The sequence below is a fragment of the Typopeltis vanoorti genome, chromosome 20, assembly GCF_054136105.1.
Source record: "Typopeltis vanoorti isolate ZY-2024b chromosome 20, IOZ_Tvanoo_1.0, whole genome shotgun sequence".
NCBI lineage: Eukaryota > Metazoa > Arthropoda > Arachnida > Uropygi > Thelyphonidae > Typopeltis > Typopeltis vanoorti.
In genome coordinates, this window is record NC_143568.1 from 84,119,503 (window position 1) to 84,139,116 (window position 19,614).

General features: G+C 35.7%; 1 protein-coding gene across 3 annotated transcripts in view; it reads right to left on the minus strand.

The window, feature by feature from the left end:
• The window catches only part of LOC150095616 (kinesin-like protein klp-12), a 282,767-nt gene that overhangs the window by 159,734 nt on the left and 103,419 nt on the right, over positions 1-19,614 (minus strand). For all 3 annotated transcript variants that reach the window (XM_090410291.1, XM_090410289.1, XM_090410290.1), the window contains exon 6: positions 3,368-3,456. In XM_090410291.1, the coding sequence (XP_090266417.1) occupies positions 3,368-3,456 (89 nt within the window). The remainder of the gene's footprint in view (positions 1-3,367; positions 3,457-19,614) is intronic.

Sequence of the window (19,614 nt, forward strand, 5' to 3'; positions counted from 1 at the left end):
TCCCTTCAACCACTTTCTCATAACATGCTCTGTTTCTGCAAACAACCTATACAAACAGGCTTTTTTATGGGAAAACTCCACCAAAATGGCCATCACCATTTCTCTACTTTCTTCTTATCCTGTAAGAGCATGAGCAGCTGCTGGTCAACATCAAAACATAGTTTCTCGCACTTATTGAGGAATGAAGGAAGAATCTATCTTCTTTCATTCCATCTACTTCTGCATACTATTTTCTCCAATGAATACAATCATCATCTTTTCAAGAAATGCATTAATCAATTCCTTTTTTCTCCCTAACTACTTTCCCCCTCCCTACAGTACTGTTGTGTGAACTTGTGTGTGTCTATAGGGTCAACATATATATTGACACTACATACCCACAAGGTCACAATATATAAGAAAAAAAATAGAACTGTGATCTTTGGTTATGGAAGTTCTTGAAGGATGATCATTTGAGCACTACAAGATTAGTCAAATGAAAAGGAATGAGTGTACTGTCATCGGCAAAACTACGAATAAGATTTGAAGTTAATGACAGAAGATCACTATAGTGTAGGAGGAAGGCAAAGGCCACCATAAGGAGGACCAGGATATGTTGTCATTAGTGTAGCAATCTGAGGAGAAAAAGTCATCCACCCTGACAAACAGTGAGCAACCAGAGAAGAAACTGGCAACTCAATTGCAAAGTATCAAAGGTAGAGAGGTGGCAGGTTGATAAATAGTCCTTTAGGCCAGATCCTGCATAGAGCGCTGCTTACATCTGTAGAAGAATATAAGTTACATCTAATGAATTTGGTGAAGGACTAGAAGGTTCACCTGTGGGAAGCAAATATTCTGATTTGTTCCCTTTTCAAAGTCGAATTTGATATGCCTGATATATTGAGTACTTGTGTTAGAAAACAAAGGCCTGAAAGGTGTTCAGGGATTTTAGAATAAAGAAAAAAAGATAAAAGCCTTCATTACAGCTAGAATTATTCTTCAATCAGACCATGAAGCAGGAAATTATAAGTCATGGAAGCCATCCCATTTCGGACAGTTATACTGATCAGGTTACAGACCACGAGTGGGGATGAAGGATGCTTTGCATAAAAAGAAACTTAGACTGTTACTAAGTTCAGTATATTTGAAGGAAGAGCTAGTTAAGAAAAGGTCAGTGAGTGTTGTGAGGATAGTGAAGATCATCAAGCATTATTTAAACAATTTATGTTAAATTACTGCTAATGACATACACCTTTCCATTTCTTTCAGCTTCAATCAATGGAATTAAAGTAGTAGTCAGTCTGAATGTTGACTTTTAATACATAATACACAACAAAGCCTTCAGACCACAGAAGAAATATACACTGAAGGTTATTAGCCACTAGCAGATTCAGATAAGAACTTATCATTACCAGTGCATGGAAGTATATTCATCTTAAACAAGACCATTTTACTATATAGATGATTAACCCAGCATTTTATAATCAGTTCTAAACTAATTATTTTATATGACTATTAAATTATTTAAGGAATTTACAACGTATACTGGATATATTAATTAAAAGAAACTTTAATAAATATCTCTTATATTTCAGCAATGTCACACTGCCATCTTCATGGGAACATACAACAATGACAATTTTTTAACTAATTATTTTATAATTTTCTGTAGCTTCAGTAACGTTTATCCTATGTGGCACTTCTCTCAAATTTTTTAATATTTATGACTGTTTATCTACAAAAATCATACAATAATGCAAATTTTTATTCAGATTACAATTCTCCTTCTCTGCTGTTTACATCCTTTTATCCATACTGTGTGTGTGTGTGTATCCATCTAAATGAATTTCTTATCCCAAATAAAATATCTGCAAATAGACTGTGTGTGTGTGTGTATGTGATGTTGTAGTATGGATAAGGGGATGCATGGATTTAAGTTCCTGTCTTCATAACTGGCTTTATTATGCTTTTTTCTTTTCCTTTCATATCACTTAACATATAGAATTTCTGCTAATAAGACAGATTGAAGACAGAGTAAAATTTGAATATGTCTATCTTTAAAATGGATTTATTCTGATTTTTAACTAAAAATAGTCCATGCTATGCTATACTCCTCTGTCACTTTTATTCTGTAAACCACTTTACATGTATTCCATATTCTAATATGATCTATTTTGTATCTTCCATCAGGCAATATCCCATGTCTGTTTATGTATATATTTACATAAAAAAGGTGTGACATTTAAATCAAAATTTAGGATATAACAAAATTTATTGGCTTCATTGTCATTAGATATTTTATATGGACATTGGTTAATAAGTGTCTAAAAATTTCCTCCCTTACAGTTTTGCAATTAAATTCCTATAAAATTATAAGTATATAATTTGAAAGAACTCAACCACTTATTAAGTATTTCAAAGCAGTGTCCTTTTCTTTCTTTTCAGCAGCTACTGCTAATGAATGATTGGTACCGACAGTATGTTTAATGCTGTTCTTAATCTTATTTGTCAGTGACCTTTCTTTAATTCATAGCAAGGAAACTCTTGTGAAATGGAAACAAGGAAATAACTTCTTTGCAATGATATAGGTATTTTATTATAAGATGATAAAAACTGGGATAGGTCGGAGATTTTTGATACAGAATGTTAGAATGTATCAAAAATCTTTGACCTATTAAAGCCTAGTTTATATCATCTTATAATATATAATTGGTTGGGAAAAAAACAAAAACAAAAAAAAACATTCATCATAGGTATTTTATGTTATTGCAAAGATGTCCCATATAATATCATCAAGGCCATTATCCAGTATATGGGAACTGGATTGAAGAAACTTTTAGGCATTTTTTGATTCAACAATGTAATTTTCTGTTAATCTAATATATATATATATATATACAACTATATATTCCTATTTAATTCAAAGTTAAGAGTCCCTATTTCCTAGACTGCTAATATTCCATGTTCCAAAACAAAATTAGTTTTACTATGGATTTTTTTGTTTTTAATTTCAGACTGGTTCTAAAAATTCTGTTGTTTTGCAATGATGAGATTCTCTATAAGATCATATCTTTGATGTCAAACCCCCAACTTGGGGGTGGGACCTCTCTTAGGCTAATCCTTGTCCTAGAGCAATCCAACTGGACTAATCCAGCTTGGAAATTGTTACTTGTAGTTGAGAAACCAGTGAAATAGCTTTCTGGCTATTAGGATGCACCAGCTTCCCTGCGTCAACAAAAATTAAATCACGAAGAGTATGGGTGATATTTCAAATATCTAACACATTACTGTTTTATTGTATATCCAGTAAAGTGACAAATCAACAAACAACCTTTCATTCACAATAAGTAAGTTTTTTTGTTTTTTTTTAATGTCTTATATTGCTTACCTTCTTTAAACCTATCAGCAGATGTTGTCTTGGACACATCTTCAGAACCTGCCAAATCTACAAGATGAAGTTTAGACTCCCTAGATTTTCTTTAGGGAAAAAAAAAATTATTAAAAAGGTCAACATTTTAAAGAACTCATTTTAATTATTAAGTTTTAAATTATGATATTAAGCTAATGTTCATGAACACTCAATATGTTTGCTTCTTACTGTGCAACGAATGTTTACCAATAATAAAAACTGAACAATTTTTATTCAAAAGTACATAAACATAGATGCTTCTCATATGGCAATTTTCCAAATGACAAATGTCTTGACAGAAGTAGAACATGCTATTTTCGATAAAGAATGCTCAAATACAGAATGCAGAATTATACCTATTGTACTAGTGGCATGACAAGTAAATATTTTTTTAAAAAAGCTTCATGATTTTCTTGGGTAGTTTAAATATATGTCTTCAGTAAAAAAAAACCTTCCAGTTATTGCTCATTTTCAAAAACTTTTTTCTGTTGTTTTTTAATTCAACTTCACCCATAGAATGTCTATAGTTCACTAATTGATTGGTTATCATATCGGGGATGTTCTATTTTAGGTTACTAATACAGGTTCCCAATCCCTCACTCCCCAGATTAAGTTTCTGATATACTGTACTAGTGCAATTCATATCCTATCTAAGAAGCCTCCAGCACATCTCTTGACCCTCTATCTCCTCGCCTACTCCTAGTTAACATCAGTATTTATTTTGGACTACACATTACAGATCCATTGTATGGTCTCATGTCCTTGTGTAACTTCACTGCATGTTCTGAAGTATGGCTTTTCTGTTTATGAAATGAAAACCCATGTAGCATCCAAGATGAAACCCTAACACTTCCATTCAAATGCTAACTCAACTTCATTTGAAAAAAGTGTTTTTATTCCAAAGAAATGTTCTTATGTCATCAATGAGAATTCAACTGAAGTCATTTCCAATTAAAGGGCATATGTCATATCCTTACATATGCTCTATGGAGTACTAATAATAGTACATTGGTTGGGATGATAAGCTGGAAACCCTGCTTAGGAGAGAGAGAGAGACCAAACACACACACATATACAGTAGAACTCGGTTATAACGAATTCCACGGGACCGCATATATTTGTACGTAATAACCGTTATTCGTTATATACAAGAAGGCCATAATTTGAGCGAATTAAAAATGTTTTCAGATTTTTCTCAGCATAGGTATGTATACTGGGTAACATAAATACATATGTGCATACATACATATAAAGAACAAAAATTTATTTTTAAAACTTCACATTTTTACATAAAAAATCATTAAGCGTGCTTTGCACAAGACGCATATTTCATATGTTTGAAATTGTTCCTTATACCACTAAGATGCTTGAATGTGTCATCTGAACTTACAGATAGCGATTCCATAAATATTGTTAAAATATGTAAAGCACTTTCTGCTTCACACCAGGTAACGATTTTCTTATCATTGCTATTTTCTTCCTCGGAGTCACTACTACAATTATCTTCTTCTGGTGTATGAGAGATTTGTTTTAAGATGTCAGCATCTGTCGGTATACCCGAAGTTGCGATGCCATTATCAATGTCTATAAAATATCAATCTCTGCGCACATTTCAAAATTGTTCAAGTTTCGCGCTTTTAACCATGCTGATAACGGTAAGTTATCCTCATCATCTTCTTCAGATTCACACTTGTATTCCGCAAGACCGGCTTTCTTAAAACAGTTTTGTATCGTAGACGATGACACCAAATTCCAAGCAGCACTCATTAAACGTATTGCGTGAAGTACACTGATCTTCGAGTTGTAAGCATAAGCATTTTCCGAGGATTTTTCTCTGCGTTCCATCAGTTCCAAGACTAGCAGACGACGAAAATGGGATTTAAAACATCTAATTATGCCTTGATCAAGTGGTTGTAAGACAGATGTCACATTCGGTGGTAAAAAAACAAGTTTTATGTTTGTTAAATTAGCCACTGCAGGATGGGCAGGACAGTTATCTATCAATAACAAAATTTTCCGGTGTTCACTGCGAAGATTTTTATCCCACTTGCGAATTTCATTTTTGAAAATTGAAGATGTCATCCAGGCCTTCTTATTTGCTGTATAATGAACGGGAAGTTTCTTTATGTTTTTAAAGCATCTAGGCTTTGCTGATTTTCCAATTACAAGAAGCTTTCTTTTATCGCTACCAGTCGTGTTCGCACAAACTAAAACTGTGAGTCTATTTTTGATAAGTTTTCCGCCAATGCACTTTTCGTTTTTAAATTGAAAAGTTTTATCAGGCGTTAAATTATAAAAAAAAACCCTGCTTCGTCTGCATTATAAATGTTGTTGTATCCATACCTTCATTTGATGTCCAGCCATACATTCTTGATCCAGTCAGAAACAATGTTTTTGTCAATGGACAACACCTCACCACTTACTTTTGCATAGACAATATTGTTTCTGTTCTTAACGCGATCAATCCACCCATTATTGCATTTAAAATCGCTATAACCAAGTTGAACAGCAAATTTTTCGGCTTGAACTTTCAAAATTGGTCCGCTAATAAGTAGGTAAGCCAGCGGTTCTTTGCACTTTAAACGACGAAAGAAGTGCCTCGTCAACGTCACTTTTATTACACTTTTTAAGTTTTTTACACTTCGATAAATTGTTTTCAAAAGCTTTCAGAGTCAACTCACAATTCTTCCAAATTGCTGATATTGTAGATGGGGACAAACCATACTTCTTTGCTACTGTCAGATTTGATTGGCCACTTTCCACCTCCCGTATAATTTCTACTTTTTCGGAAACCAATAAAATTTTCCATTTGATTCCCGATATTTTTTCACAACCAGAAAATGCGTATGTACGAAATGTCAGTAAAGGAATGACTAACGTGTATTATTCGTTCGTTATTCCCGTGAAACGAATTCGTAATAAACATGAAATACATGCATTAAATCAAATGTAATTCAAATATACCTTCAAAATTATTTGTTATAAATGTGAATTTGCTGTAACCATGATCGTTATAACTGAGTTCTACTGTATATATATACAAATTACAATTTGTAATTTAAAAACATTCTTAACCCGGCATTAGTGAGGTGGGATTTATTTATTTCTATATCTTTAGGGTCTCTGACACCCCCACCTTACTAACAGCGGGTTAATGAAATCGGATTCTTCTAAAGAAGGTTCATGATATGGCAAGGCCAACTTACTGTCATCACTCTTCTCTTCCAATTCCTGCATTGATGACATGGACAAAGTTCCCTCCACTCCACCAAGAATGGCTTCCTTCATGTCTCCCATAGTCTTCCGGCAAAAAGAAATCCAAAGAATCCTTAATAACCTGAACACAAATAAGGCATCTGGTCCTGATAGTGTCAACCCATTGTGTCCCAAAACTAACACCTATCTCCTGTATTGCCTCTTCAATCTATCCTATTCAACTGGCATCTACCTGACAACATGGAAACAGGTCCACACCCATCCCATCCCAAAGAAAGGTGATAAAAGTCAACCAACAAACTACCATCCAATTCCTCTCACTTCTGTTCTCTCAAAAATTATGGAGATGGTCAACAAACAACTATTGAACCACTTAGAGACATACCAACTAATCCTACTGTCTTCTTTCCTCACTCTGCAACTGGATCGCCAACTTTCTCACTGGCTGCTCACTCCGTGTCATAGTAGATGGCTTATTCTCCTCAAATTTCCACACCAATGTAGGAGTACCTCAGGGTTCAGTTCATTCACCCACTCTCTTCCTCTTGTATATAAACGACCTGCTCTCACAGACTTCCAATCCTATCCATAGCTTTGCTGACAACAGTTCACTCCAATCCTCCTTTTCATTCAACAAACCTGTTAGTGCTCAAGCATTAGAATTATCAAGATCTACCATGAGCAGATACCTGAATTCAGATCTCCTAGCTATGTCCCACTGGTGCAAGGACAACCCTGTAAACCTCAATGCCATCAAAACTCAGTTCCGTCTGATCTCTCACAAGAAAAGGTCACATCCCTCTCCCTACCTTCAATAATACTGAGATATCGAAACACAATCAGATTTCTCTTCTTGGGATGACTTGCACCTCTGATCTTTCCTGGCACAATCTTGTCGTACGCGCAGTTAACCGAGTGGCTATGCACTTCGCAACCACATGGCTGGGAAAGGAATGTCCTGTGTTCGATTCCCATCGCCGACGTGAGGTGGTTAAGGATTTTTCTCAGCCAAGTTAGCCAGTCTTGGGCATGGACTGCACGGTTTTTCCTCCTGCAAGCAGGCAAACTGGCCCCCATGAACACATGCCTCTACAGACATAGGATACCTCCAGGAAGAAGTGACTAACCTATTCAGTAAGATTTCGGTTCTGAATGCCTACATGGCAAAAAGCGTAGGTCTGCATGTGAGCATAAATTAGGATAGGATAGGAATGAAGCCACATTGGTTATCGGCTTAGTGGGTATATCGCATCCCTGAATACTCTGAGTAGTTGTTGTTGACCAATAAATTTGAATACTTAAGTGCCTCCATATCACAATTGGAAGAATGATGGTACATTGCACCCTTCGACTGGAAAAGGCCTAAGTTCAATTCTCGTTGTGATGGGAAGAATCTTATATATGGACTTTTTTTTTCAATCGAAAGTGAGTTAACCAATCTCATACGGAGATAGCAGGGTTTTTTCTCCCAGAAACTCAGGTTTTTCATCCCATACACAGACAAATCGGCCCTTCAGAACACACGCAATTTACAGACAAAAAAATACTAGTTGTGGTAGTGTTGGTGGGTGGCGTTGATGTGGATGATTGGTAGTAGAGGTTCGGTGTAGTGGTGGAGATGGAAAGTTGTACAGTAGGTGTCCTCCCGCAACGAGTCTTCGGACTCCTTGGAAGTGTCATGAATAATAATCATAATAACCACATTTCAACTATAGTTTCTGCAGTTATCAAAAAACTTGGTGTATTTTTTAGCACGAGACTACTTCACACCTTCACCGCTCTAACTCTATACAAAACCCAAATCCACCCAGCCATGGAATATTGCTCCCATGTTTGGAGTGGTGCACCAAAATCCTCTCTAAGATTGCTCGATTCAATGAGTCTTCGGACTCCTTGGAAGTGTCACAAATAATAATAATAATAACAACAACATTTCAACTATAGCTTCTGCAGCCATCAAAAAACTTGGTATACTTTTTAGCACAAGACACTACTTCACACCTTCACAGCTCTAACTCTACACAAAACCAAAATCTGCCCAGCCATGGAATATTGCTCCCATGTTTGGAGTGGTGCATCAAAATCCTCGCTAAGATTGCTCAATTATCCCTCTCTCACAGACCCACTTCAATTCCTCTCTCCTAGACCTTCAGTTTCTGCCTAGTGCTTCTTCTACAGATACTTTCATGGACAGTGATCTGTTGAATTGGCCACTATTATTCCTCCATTCTCCTCCAAAATCATTAAAACAAGAGCCACTGCTAACCAACATCCTTTTACAGTTCGTCTTAAAACTCACCGAATCAACTTCACTGCCACCTCTTTTATTCCATCTATTTCTGTCCTTTGGAAAAGTCTACCCCCACTCTGCCTTCCCCAAAGATTATAACCCTCATCTGTTCAAGCAAAATGTGAACAGACTCTTCCTTCCTTCTATCCCACATATGGCACTAGTGTGCTATAGATCTTGTGGCCTTTCGTGTGTGGATCACATATAAAACTTTGTTATTACTGGCCAGCTGACCAATGTCCCTAATAATGATATAATTTTTTAGTACAATATTTCCATTTGACACTGCAGCCTCTTTCGTTTATCCATATTCTGCAATCAGGACTTTTTAAAAAATGTAAAACAACTTCTATATACAGAATGTAGTAATAACAGCTCTATGTATCTGCTTTCTCTCCCCACACCCACAATCCAGAAAATGAAATACATGAGCAAAATATGCTAAATTCCTCTATACTTGGAATTTGGCCAGCACTCCCCAAACTCATGCTACACTCTTTGGTTTATTTTTCTTTTAATGTACAATCCACCCATGAAAAGTTGTTGATCTACAGTACATTAGTACAGGTACAGTGGGTGTTTAGGCAAGGGCTAGATAATCTAGAAACCCTGCTCTAGAAATCAAGCGTAGAATGTTTTCAAGCCACTCAAGGCCTCCAAATGCAGGATGGCAGTCTGATGCTGGGTCCCCTCTGACGTATCAGAATTATTCAGATTCACTATTTATTCTGGTTATTTTTCCATAGAAAGGAAAAATATACAAACAATTAGATGGGACTGCAATGGATTCCCTCCCCCCAATAGCCAATTAAACATTTTGAAAACCAAGCACTCAGCACCACTACGCATAAACCTAAACTAAACCAAGCCAAAGCTCCTTCAAAATGCTTGACTCAATACAGAGGAGGGCAATTAGATTGATTAATAACCCATCTCTTACCAACTCACTCCTCCCACATTCGCACAGGCATTTGGTTTCTGCAATATGTATATTCTATAAATATTTCCATAGCAAATGTTCATCTGAAATAGCATCAATAATTCCCTCACTCAGTTACTAAGTCTATTTATCATGTGCAGCTGCTGCCCAGCATCCCTTCACAGTACACCTTGAAACCCACAGAACATTTCTTTTCTTCCTCCTTCATCCTTACTACTGTTGTATTGTGGAGCAATCTTTCCCTCTGATGTGTTTCCCCAAGGAATACAATATACAGGCTTTTAAATCAAATGTAAACAAGTTCCTCATTTCCTAACCCACCTACCTATAAATGGTACTACTGTAGTATAGCTTGATCAACCAACCTTTCATGTATGGGCTCAACATAAAAAAAAAAATAAATAAATACTTTGGATATTGATGTGTAGATGATGTGTTTGCTATTTGGCTTCGGTGCCTAGAGACATTCGATACATTCTTCTCTTCAAGGTTTCCTGTTCTGGCTTCACTGGTCTTTCTCTCTCTCTCTTTTTGATCTATATTTATCCATCTCTTTTGGTAGCTGATATCTTTCCATCCTAAATAGATGCTCTTTCTGTTTCTCTCCATATTTCTTGATCTTTTCATTACATTATTAGCACATTTAAATAGGCTAGCATTCAAAAAACTTGGCAACAGAAAAAGAAACTAAATTGGTTCCGTTGCACTAGTGACACAACTATCTAATGGCTCATTATCCTATTTTGTTTATAGAAAATCTATACATAAGGGAAGTATTCACATAGGCAATCACACCACCACTACCCAGCCTAATAGTATAGCATACTCAAAAAACTTGCACACGGTGACACAGTTCCTGAAAAGCCTAATACAGAGGAGGGCAATTAGATTGATTAATAACCCATCTCTTACCAACTCACTCCTCCCACATTCGCACAGGCATTTGGTTTCTGCAATATGTATATTCTATAAATATTTCCATAGCAAATGTTCATCTGAAATAGCATCAATAATTCCCTCACTCAGTTACTAAGTCTATTTATCATGTGCAGCTGCTGCCCAGCATCCCTTCACAGTACACCTTGAAACCCACAGAACATTTCTTTTCTTCCTCCTTCATCCTTACTACTGTTGTATTGTGGAGCAATCTTTCCCTCTGATGTGTTTCCCCAAGGAATACAATATACAGGCTTTTAAATCAAATGTAAACAAGTTCCTCATTTCCTAACCCACCTACCTATAAATGGTACTACTGTAGTATAGCTTGATCAACCAACCTTTCATGTATGGGCTCAACATAAAAAAATAAATAAATAAATACTTTGGATATTGATGTGTAGATGATGTGTTTGCTATTTGGCTTCGGTGCCTAGAGACATTCGATACATTCTTCTCTTCAAGGTTTCCTGTTCTGGCTTCACTGGTCTTTCCCTTTTGCAGCCGGTCTTTCTCTCTCTCTCTTTTTGATCTATATTTATCCATCTCTTTTGGTAGCTGATATCTTTCCATCCTAAATAGATGCTCTTTCTGTTTCTCTCCATATTTCTTGATCTTTTCATTACATTATTAGCACATTTAAATAGGCTAGCATTCAAAAAACTTGGCAACAGAAAAAGAAACTAAATTGGTTCCGTTGCACTAGTGACACAACTATCTAATGGCTCATTATCCTATTTTGTTTATAGAAAATCTATACATAAGGGAAGTATTCACATAGGCAATCACACCACCACTACCCAGCCTAATAGTATAGCATACTCAAAAAACTTGCACACGGTGACACAGTTCCTGAAAACTGAGTTCAGATATCTTCACGGCACATTTTTAGTCAATGGCTACAATCCTTATAAAAAGATAAAATACTGCATGCCCCCTCCTGCAGCCAGCACCTAAGATCACAGCAAAACCACTACCATCCCTTATATTCAGGGTACATCAGAAAATATAGCTAAAGCAATAATCTCCATGCCACTTTTGAACCATGCATTCAGCTTATCCTTCATCCATTCTCCTATGGATCAACTTCATCTTCTACCACATCTCATAGTATCTGAAGATCCTTGCATATGCAGTTTAGCTTACTTTGGAAAAGACTGGTAGATCTGTTAACATCCACTTTGAAAAACAAAAACTACATCCACAGTTATCTGTATGCAACTGCTGGAACTGGCAGATCATATTCTGGATGTTCCTTCACATCCAGAATTTTTAGAATCAGCATTGAATATGAAGAACTTTTCCTAAAACTGAGTTCAGATATCTTAACACATTTTTTAGCCAATGATTACAAGTATGGATGCATTAATTTCCCCAAAGAATGTGAGATAGTCATTCAGATACCAAATATAGCCTGACTTCTTTAAATTAACTTGACATTTATTTGTTCCCTAGAGCATTTCTCAAAGTGTGGTTAGTCCACTAGTGGGGTGCATGGGCTTCCTGTTGGACCCTGAGAGAATTTTATTAATAAATAAATATTATTTATTTTAATCTGTAAATTTTCAGATACAGTTATGATATATAAAAAATCCTAATAATTTTAATAGTTCTTTCATATAATTCATTTCATTTTAGTATTATAATATGAATAATTCTCGTTTTTCTCGTTTTCATGGAATCAGCCTCAGCCCTAAGAAACAATCCAAACCTAAACAAATTTGGTTGCATGAGACTGCCCCAAATTTGGAAAACCTACATCAGAAGACCTTCAGCCCAATCGGTCAAGAATACCAACATTGCCTGCTAGGGGGCACCATCAGGACTTTTAGGAGAAAGAATAGCTTCCTGCTTCGTTCCTCATTTACTGTGTGTTGTGCTTGCATGCACGTGTCTTGTATTTAAGTGCCTGTGATAATGGCAACATGACGTTGCTGAAATATTGGAAGTGTATTAAAATTTATTTTAATGTATATTCTATTGTATGTTGTAAGTTCCTTAAGCTATTTAGTAAGAATATAATATGAATAATATTTTGTGATGCACTATATATCAATATGTGGGTGCTGATACATAAAGTCAGCCACTGTATTGTCACAATATGCTGCATAAACTTATCCTAATTTCCATCCGATTTAATTTTCCACTGAAAATATTGAGGTTGTGTATGTTATGCTAACTACTCCACAATGTTGCACTTCGGGGCAACATACAAAGGCTCACCTCTTGTGGTAAAATATGACTTATTGGTAAAGGGTGGGATATGGGGTTAAGTGGACCACAGTACTTTTCAATTACAATCTGATTTGTTTCTCTAACTATCTAGTGAAGTTCTAGATGCTTTGCTGCAGGTTGTAATTTGTGCTTTGAAAATTGGGCAGAAAACTAGCATCACCACATCAGTATGTGCAATTAATGATTATTATTTTTCTCTTAGCATTATATATATACTATGAAGCATTATTATGAATAATAACCACCAACAACTAAACCTATTTATAAGTAAATAAGGAATTAATTTTTCATAATAATGCTTTGAATTTTTTCAAAATTCAAAACTCAGAAACCTGTTACAATATCTTTAAAATGCAATAACTCATTACCTTTTCTAAAAATCATCTGATAGTATTTGAATTCATTATTTTTATATGTTTCTACTGTCTATCTTGTCTGGATAAATGATAAAAAAATTAATGAATTATACATATTGAATTAAGAGCTTGTCAATCAGACATTCATGGAATGTAATAATAAGCTAAGGTGTTGGTGGTTATTCATAACAGCACTTCACATTATAAACACTAGAGGAACAAAACAAAAAAAAATATTTATGTGCTAATATGTCAATGGATTTCAAACTAGCAATTTCAGTTCTTCAGTGCACAAATTACAACTGTGGTATAACAAACAAAAACAAACACAGTGAAGCACTTTAAATTATACATTTTTGGTCGTTTTATAATAGAAATACAATTTTATTAATACAGACCAGTATTTTACAATAAAAACATTTATTCAAACCTACATGGTTAATTTTTTTTATTTTACAATAAAAACCTATGTTTTTATTGTAAAATACTGGTCTGTATTAATAGTAGGTTTGAATAAATGTTTTTATTGTAAAATACTGGTCTGTATTAATAAAATTGTATTTCTACAGTGAAGCACTATTATGGATATTTATAGGATTTGAAGTGACTTTACACCATCAATGTTTGGCTTTTCACACTAAAAATCTGGACTGAACTGAATGAAATTAGAAACAGAAATCAGAAACAATACACATTGTAAAAGGAACGGGCATCCTATCATACTCTCTAGGAACTGGATAAAAACAAAGTTAATTCAGAGAAATCAAACTAAATGTGATCTTAGAATAACTGTCTCCCAGTCTTAGAAATATTAATGCAACCATACTTACTGAGGTCAAGAAAGTGTTTCACAGTTGATGCTGATTCTAAAAATAGTCCCTCAGATCTAGTTACTTCTCTGCAGCACAGCTGTCTTCTTTCATTTAAATCCTGTGTGAAGGAGTATCCAAAGCACGAACCACCAGTCCTGATTTGTCATAAAGATGATCACAAATGTAATTTTTATGTTCATCAAGGTAGATAACAGATCTACCAGTCTGTCCTAAGTAAGACAAGTTGCAAACTTCTGGTCCTGATGTTACTTCTCCAAGTGTAGGCAAACATTGTGCCCCAGCTGGCACTTATCCCAACACATTGAAGTGACATATCCAACAATTCCAAAAAAAAAAAAGAAAAAAGGGGGAGATGAATGTCTATTGTCCAACTATTTACCAATCACCATCACCTCAATCCTCTCCAATATGATTGGAGAACAACATCAATAGCCAACTTCTCCACTACCTGGAGGCTCACCAGTGTGGGTTCTGTCAAATCTATATCCATGGCTGATCTCTTAGCCTACATCACCCACCACTGGACATGTGCTATGGAAAGATTTGGAGAAATGTGCTCATGCCTTTGACATTTCCATGGCTTTCAATTGTGTTTGGTATTGAGGCATGCCTTGCAAGCTTCCTTCCTTCAGTCTCCCTGCCACTTTCTGTGACTGAATAGCCAGCTTTCTCTCAGTTCACTCACTGCAAGTTGTGGTGGACAGCACCCTCTCTTCAAGCGTTGCCAACATTGCAGAAGTGCCTAAGGGCTCCATTCTATACATAAATGACCAGCTCTCAATTACTACTTAATCCTATTCACAGATCTGCCAAATGATATGCTCCATTCATCCCACTCTTTTGACAATTCATGTAGTTCTCAGACATCCCAAGTTTCAAGATCACCTGCAGCTAATGCTTTAAAAAATCTGATCCCCATATTATCCTTCAGTGGGGCAAATAACTTGGTTACCTTCAATGGCACCAAAGTTCGGCCTTGCCTTTTCTCTTGCAAAAGAGATCTCAGCTCACCTTCCCTTACCTAATACATGAATCACTAGATAGGATCAGATCTCTCTCCTTGGACTAACATTTACCTCCGGTCTCTCTCTCTTGACATAAATGCATCATATCAATCTCAAGCCACTAAAAAACTAGGCATTCTTTTTCACTCAAGAAGATATTTTATGTTCACCCAGCTACTAATCCTGTTCACTCAGCTACTAATCCTATATAAATCCCAAATCTGCTCATCCTAAGAATACTGGCCTCACATTTGAGATGGTGCACTTAACCCCCACCCCTAAAAATTCTTGATTCTATATACACAAGAGCAATTTGACTTAGTTGACCTTTCCCTCACACTCTCACTTCAACCTATATCACACAGATGCAATGTTTCAGTTCTGTGTCTCTTCTCTACAGGTAAGTCCATTATCATTGCGCCAGTGAAGTGGCAAATATCATTCCTCTACTTCCTTACTGTTGGGCCTTATCAGTATAACTGCAAACACACAAACGAACCTACTTTTCTCCCTTATTCATTACATCTACCTCTGTCCTCTGGAACAGTCTTCCTCCTAATGTGTTTCTCTACAACTTCTACCTCCAGCTCTTTAAGTAAAATGTAAACAGATTTCCTCTTTCTCAATCTTTACCTGCACTTCACGCATAGCACTAATGTGCTATAGGTTCTTATACTTCTCATATGCAGGATAAATATAAGAGTGCATGGAAACTTACATATTGAGATGTACAAAAGGATGAACCACTGGAGAACATGTGAAGAACTGCTCTCATATTTGGGATGATGCACTTAAGATTTCTCTAAAAATTCTTGATGCAGTTCAGAAGAGGCTGGTTCAGTTGAATGATGACCCATCTCTCTCTCTCTCGCAGCCTCTCTTCAGCCACCATCTTAGAGACAAACAATTTCCACATCGTGCCTCTTCTACAAATATTTCTACAGTCACTGCTGAAAAAACACTATGGAAATAACCCTTTACAGCTGATCTACAGATCATTGAACCTGTTACTCCCAGTCATTGTTCATTCCATCTTCAATTCTGAGGAACAGCCTCCCCCATTAAGTATTTTCCAAGAACTACAATCTTCAGCTCTTCAAAACTTATCAATATAGAAAATATTGATAAATGACGGTTGTAAATAAATTAGTGGTAACACTGTCAGGAGATGTAGTTGGTAACTTAAATGTTACTCTTAATAAATAGAGGTGCTATAGTTGTATGTAATGTACATGCACATAAGGTGTTTCAAAATGTGGGGCACGTATGCCTCACAGGAGGTCAATTTGAATATTTTGGGGAATATTTTTTTGAATATTTGACTATTCTTGACACAACATTGAGGTAAGAAAATAATGCTGCATTTGTCACCTCATCACTGATATAGTAAAAAAAATCACCATTGTCGGAGATAAATTACCTATGTTGCAACCCTGACTTGCAGATCACCTGAGCAAAATGGCCTGTGATATAAATGACAAATTTTCTGATTTAAAAGAAATTGATTTTCCATCTTGGATAACTCAGCCAATGCTAGTGGACTTAACTGCTGTGGTCATGCAGTATCAAGAAGAACTCTTAGAAATGCACATGGTGAGTCTATTAGAACTTTATTCAACATAAAAGGCACAATAGCATGGGTTTGTGATGAGACAGAAACGAAATACCCAAATTCAACTAGTTTTACAAGAAAATTACTATTGCCATTCCCATCATCATATTTAGTTGAATGTGGCTTTAGTGCTGTAATGATTTGTTACTGAAAAAAAGAAATCATCTGGATATTACAAACTGTGGGAATTTGAGATTGAAATTGACTAAATTAGTACCTCAAATAAAAACTCTCTGCAGTGGATATCAAGCTCAAGGATCAAATTAACTTGGATTTTATTTTCCTGATTTGAGTTCAATTTATATTTTATAATATACAAAGTGTGATATAAAATTTATATTCATTGAAGAAAGTCAAATTAAAAACAGTTTTACCTATGTCCCTTTTTTAATTGAAGTACCTATTTATATTATACTTTTTCAGAACTTGGTTGACTATCATACTAGATGAGCATCAATATCTTTGAGGCCAACGTTGAGGTGAGGCATGATCCAAAAAAGTTTGAGAACTAGTGCTCTAAGATATGTTAACAAGATTAGAACAAGTATCTCAGATCAAGTTCCAGGTTGAACGAGGTAAGACTGCAAGCGACTGTTATTGTGGCCCTATGGAAGCCTGTGGCAACAGTGCCCTATCAGACTGAACTGTCGCAAGATGGCTCGGTGCATTTTGTGCAGTGCGAAATCACCCAGATGACTGCTGCCATACAGAATAACTGCCATTTCAGATGAACATGTCGAGCTTGCTCGGGGACTCCTTGCAGTTGATCAGTGATGGACTGTACACCAATTGGCCCAGAAAACTGGGATAAACCACTAAAGGGTTTGGCACATCCAAAAGAGAGGCTTAGTAAGCACAAAATTTCAGCTTATTGGGTTCTACATGCAAAAATGGCACAGATATGCAGTTGCTGGACTTCATCTGGAACAATATGAAAATGAAGGGGATGCATTCCTCAATCGTATCGTAGCCATTGATTAAACTTGGGCAAGGGCTTATGAGCTTTAACTGAAGAGACAATCCAATGAATAGGGCGATTCAGGATCACCCACATCTAAAGAAACTTCACCAGGAATCCAGCAATGTTAAAGTCACGCAACAGTCAAGATGCGATTCTTCTTCATGTTGTGCTCCAAGGGAAACCGTTAATGCACAGTACTATCAATAATTTCTGGAGTGACATTTGCATCCAGATTTAAGGGGAAGTGACCACATTTTTCAAAGGTTCTCCAACATGTTTGTTGCATGATAATGGATGATGTCACATGTTGCAGCTGGTGATAGAGATGTTGGACAATTGGCAATGCGAAGTATTGGAACATCCTCCACATTAACCAGATATGAGTCCTCGTGACTTCAACTTCTTCCCCAAAATGAAGAAACCTCTCAGAGGTCTGCGGTTTCATGATGTGCAGGAGGTGCTTCAAGCAGTAGGTTGCACTATCACCAACATCAACAGGAAACACTCTGCTGATGGTATTCAGCAGCTCCCACAAATTTGGAAACAGGTGCAGAACATGACAGGAGATTACAGTGAAGGGATGTAATTGTATAGACTTGATATATAAACTATTTTACATTTTGTGCACATATTGCCACCACTTTATTTACAACCCTTGTAGAAAATATCAATATTTTCTATATACAAGTCATATATAGAAACATCTACCAATCAATGAAACTTCTACAAATCAATGTAGAAGTCATATATACAAGATATATGACTTCTACATTGATTTAATCTTGGTATTATCTTCTGGGCTGGCCTGGTAATTCAAATAGTTAGCATATCTGCTCTCCAGCCAATAAGCTACAAATTCAAATCACATGATGGCATGGATGCTTGTGATTATCTCACTAATTCATACATGCATGTATACTGAAAAGTTCTTGGCCTCGACCATCGATGACAACACTATCGGCAAGATATTTTTTTTTCTAAGTTGGTACATCTGTCATAAGCATCCATGTGAAATTGCAAGTCATTCTATCAAGTAGTTTGTTTTATACAGCTGTCTGAAGCAAAGTGTTGTCTGTATCCCATTTCTGATGAAAAAATAAAACTAATAAAAAAAAATTAAAAAATAAATAATTCAATAAAAATAAAATCAATACATACTTCTTTATATATAATAAGTGTAGTACGATACAGATGATTAAAAAAAATTAGTTATGGTTTTCATTTGTTGGAAATTTTGATGTAACAAGATCATATTTAAAATAATTTGAAATTTCTGATAATTCCTCAAATGTACTTTGAATCATCTGATATGCTCTTATAATGTACACTGAATATTTACAACAAATATTTAGATAATACAGATACATCAACACTGCCTTCAGTTGGAGACAGGGAAGACTGGTTAATCACATTCACAACTGAAGTATCATGTGATTGTCAAAATATATTCTAAAACCTCAAATGAATTTTCTTGTATTATGTTTGTTTTACCAATTTTGTCTGAAGAATATATATAAAAGGAATTAAGTATTTATAAAATTACTAAATTCTTTTGTATGCAATAACTGTTACAAAAATTTGTGTTAATCAAATTGGTGTCACGTGAGTTATAATGTCAGTGTATCTCGTGGTTAATGTGGCTCCGAGATGGGCATCTCAAGAAACACATATGTGCACTAAGTGCAAGAACTGAGATATAAGAGCTCTTGCTTTGGGAAGGACAGCATCTTTTTCCTGGGAATGTCACCTTGTAAGGTCTATTGTCAACTGTTGGAAGAGGTCTTTTTCCTGGGATTGTCATTATGTGAAGAGGTTTGCTGTCGGCTGTTGGAGTGGCTTGCAT